This window comes from Dipodomys ordii, unplaced genomic scaffold, assembly GCF_000151885.1.
Source record: "Dipodomys ordii isolate 6190 unplaced genomic scaffold, Dord_2.0 Scaffold18, whole genome shotgun sequence".
In the NCBI taxonomy this organism is placed as follows: domain Eukaryota; kingdom Metazoa; phylum Chordata; class Mammalia; order Rodentia; family Heteromyidae; genus Dipodomys; species Dipodomys ordii.
The window spans coordinates 8532231-8536031 of NW_012267234.1; the positions used below are offsets into that span (position 1 = coordinate 8532231).

Here is a 3801-nt window from a genome sequence, read left to right on the forward strand (position 1 = left end):
TTTTTGCTTATGTGGTGCTGAGGAATCAAACCCAGGGCCTCATGCATGCAAAGCAAGTGCTCTACCACTGAGCCAGCTTCCCAGCCCAGCTTGTGAGACTTTTATCTCCAATTAACTACTTAGAAAAAACTGGAAGTGATGCTGTGGCTCAAAGTGGTAGAGCACTAGCCTTGAGCAAAAGACCTCAGGAACAGCAGCCCAGGCCCCAAGATTAAGCCCCACAACAACAACAACAAAAGAATTTTGCAGATCAAAGGGGAATGGATATAATTTTTAGACTGACTGACTTTCCTTAGCCTCCATTGTATACATCACTCAGGAAATTTGTGTCTGTATATAAATACTCACTGTTTGATCAGTGAGAAATCCAGCCATTACGTGACTAGGAAGGAGGAAACAGAGGTTGGTCATAATGATATTTTAGGAATCTGTTTGTGAATTATGAACTAACCTAGGATTTGTTGTTACTGATGCAGTGTTTAGAAAGAAAGGATTTCTAAACTGAGTTAATGTATAAAATACTGCTTTGATGCCATAATAAAAATATTAATACTTTAAAAAAAAAAGAAAGAAAGGATTTCTCAGTTATCCAGAAAATATTGTTTGCGTGTGTGTGTGTGTGTGTGTATGTGTGTGTGTGTGTCTATGTGTGAGAGAGTTTAAGTAGAACTCAATTTGTACTAGTTATATTTCCAGTATTTATGTTGTCTCTCTCTCGTGGTAATGTTAATATCTTTTCTAAAGTCACAGGATATAATTTTTGTCATAGACAATAACAGCACTTTTTCATTGGGATATTGCTAAATATGTGTTAGAATATTTAGTTCCTAGTAATAAGTGGTATGGCTCATTATCATGGTTGCTAAGCAGTGAAGGAGGATGCTCAGTCCTGCATACTATTCTAAACTTACACCCTGCCTTTGGCTCTCTGGCTTCCAGTTTGCAGGTGGCAATGTCCATAGCCATAGGGACAAGAAGGAATGCAGTGGATGATGTGCATTTGTGTCCATGTCATCATTATTTTGGTTTAAAAAAACCAATACCTCTTAGTGTGATTATGTTCTTATAGAAGATTAATAAGGACAATTAAAGCATTTATTCCATTCCTCTCTTGGCTGATTGACACAGATACAAGGAAATGAGGAATCCGCAATATTTTGTTAGTATGTGGCTTCTTGGTCCCACTGAGAGTGAATGGTTTTTATCAGTATATGCTTTCATTCACACTGTCTGATCTACAGGCAGTATAGTATGCTTGTAATTAAGAAAAAGAGAGAGATATCACATGGGACTTATGTGGTATAGCAGTGCTGCTTCTAGAGCCAAGGATTAGTCAGTCACTCATTGAATTTCAGGATATCTGCATTGTGAAATTTACAAGATGTGTACTTTCCACTCCCGAGTTTAAGTAGTCCTAGTTCAGTAGTACTAGGTAATTGTGCCAGGATTTCAAATGCAGTAGAAGCTGACAGTCTTTCTTTTTTTATGTTAGCTTGTTAGAGGCAGAGAGTAAGATGACAAGCTCTTTCATAACTGCCTTTCCTGCCAGGTCACTGTGCCAAGACATCTTATTATGGATCCTGGGGAAGTTGGAAAGGATGAAGGCAATCACTAGCCTGAAAGGATTTGCAGGATTGGACAAAACTGTGCCCTCTCTCCATCCTCAGTGCCAGTTTAGAGCTGCCACCCGAGGTGGCATTATGATTACCATCAAAGAAGCCACCAAGTAAGTTCACCCCACAATTTAATTTTACTCAATAGGCCACTCTTTGGCTCAGCCACTAAGGGGCGCCGAAAGAGAAGAAACCAGAAACTCCAGCAGCTGAGGCGATTGCTATTTATATTCTGTGAACCCAATGAGAGCCCTCAACCAGCACTCCAGGTTTTCTCCTAGATGCCAGCTAATAGTAGGCACAGTGACTGAAGCCTGGCAGCTCTGCCTCTGCCTCACAGGCCCACTTAATTCTCACAGCCTTTGCCAGGGAGTCAAAGTAAAGGGCAGCACATGTTCACCTCAACACAGAATAACCCGATTCTATTTCTGACTCATGAAGGGGTGGAGTATGTTCATAGGCTTATTCCCAGGGGAAATGTCTGACAACTATTTTGGTGCAGCTTTATGATAGGCCTTGTTTTGAAAAGAATAATGAGTATTAGTGGAATGGATAATTTATATCTCTAGTATCTTACAAGTGTTTCTTTTTTTTCTTTTCTTTTTTTTTTGGTACCAGGAACTGAACCTAGGGTCTCATGTATGCTAGGCATGTGCTTTTTCTCTAAACAGTGCCCCTGCCCCACAAACACATATTTTCAGTTTCAAAACTCCTTTGAATGACCTCCAAAAAATGTATCTTCATATGTTCTATATATATACAAGTATATGGTAAATTTTCTGGGAGAATAGAAAATGGAAACATTCTGGGAAGATGTTACTTCAGACCCAAGTTCCTATTGGTCATGTCTGAATGTAGTTTTTAACTGATCCAGTTACCTGATTGGATTCCATGTTACATTCAAAGTCCTACTGAATATTAACTTTTCTGGAACTAAATGTAATTGTTTTTTGGGGAAAAAAATTAGGTGCAGGTTCTGGCTCTTGAATGTAGGGCCTGGGTGCTGTCTTTGAGCTTTTTCTACTCAAGGCTAGTACTCTACCTGAGCCACAGTTCCATTTCCAGCTTTTTGGTGGTTAATTGGAGATGAGTCTCATGGAGGGGGCTGGGAATGTGGCTTAGTAGCAGAGTGTTTGCCTAGCATGCATGAAGCCTTTGGCTTGATTCCTCAGTACCACATAAATAGAAAAAGCTGGAAGTGATGCTGTGGCTCACTAAGTGGTTGAGCCTTGAGCAAAAGAAGCTCAGGGGCAGTTGCCCAGGTTCTGAGTTCAAGCCTGAGGGTTGGCAAAAAAAATCTCATGGACTTGCCTTCCTTGGCTGACTTGAAGCCATGATCCTCAAATCTTAGCTTCCTGAGTAGCTAGGATTACAGGCATGAGCCACTGGCACAGGCTTAGTGCTTTTAAAATTTAAGAGTAGTAAAACAGTGCTTTTATAGATAATTGTCGGAAGTGGTGCTGTGGCTCAAGTAGTAGAGTGCTAGCCTTGAACTGAAGAGCTGAGGGACAGCGCCAAGGCCCAGAGTTCAAGCCCCACAACCAACCAAAAAAAAAAAAGATAATTGTCATATTTTGCTAATATTTGAATAGAGTACTTTGTTTTAACAATTAAGATGGTTCATAGAAGCTTAGAAGTAACACTTGTCCATATCAACATTTCTTCAAAAACAGAATACGGTGGAATAATCATAAACTATAGATTATTCATACTACCGAAGAGTACAAAGGCCATATTATACCTGACCTAGTAGATATAGATGACCTGACCAAGGAGCTGGTCTGCCACATTTACTTTAATTATTGTACTTTTCAGTGAGACAAACCAGTATCTTGTCATCTTTTTTCTCAATTTAGTCTGAAGAATGCAGAAAGAGGACAACAAAAATCAATCATTAGTCTATTCACTGTTTGTTATTTTACTGCTTGTTTGTTTCAGTGAATTTTCCATACCTTTATATTTATATGATATAATACTGAATCTTAGTTTTTCATTTATCAAATGAATTAAAAACAAAACCCATAGCATCTTATGAAAAGTTTTTTAAATTGTGTACAGTAATCATAGCATTCTTTTTAGAAACTTAGCCAAATTTTATTAATTGACAATCACAATGAAACCTTCCTTTCCTTCCTTCCTTCCTTCCTTCCTTCCTTCCTTCCTTCCTTCCTTCCTTCCTTCCCCTTCC

At 38.9% G+C, this 3801-nt stretch overlaps 1 protein-coding gene across 1 annotated transcript in view; it reads left to right on the forward strand.

Moving 5' to 3' along the window:
• Positions 1 to 3801, forward strand: part of Tango6 (transport and golgi organization 6 homolog (Drosophila)) — a 171325-nt gene that overhangs the window by 53775 nt on the left and 113749 nt on the right. Inside the window, 1 exon segment of the mRNA XM_013012670.1 lies at positions 1550 to 1726. Coding sequence (XP_012868124.1) covers positions 1550 to 1726 — 177 coding nt within the window.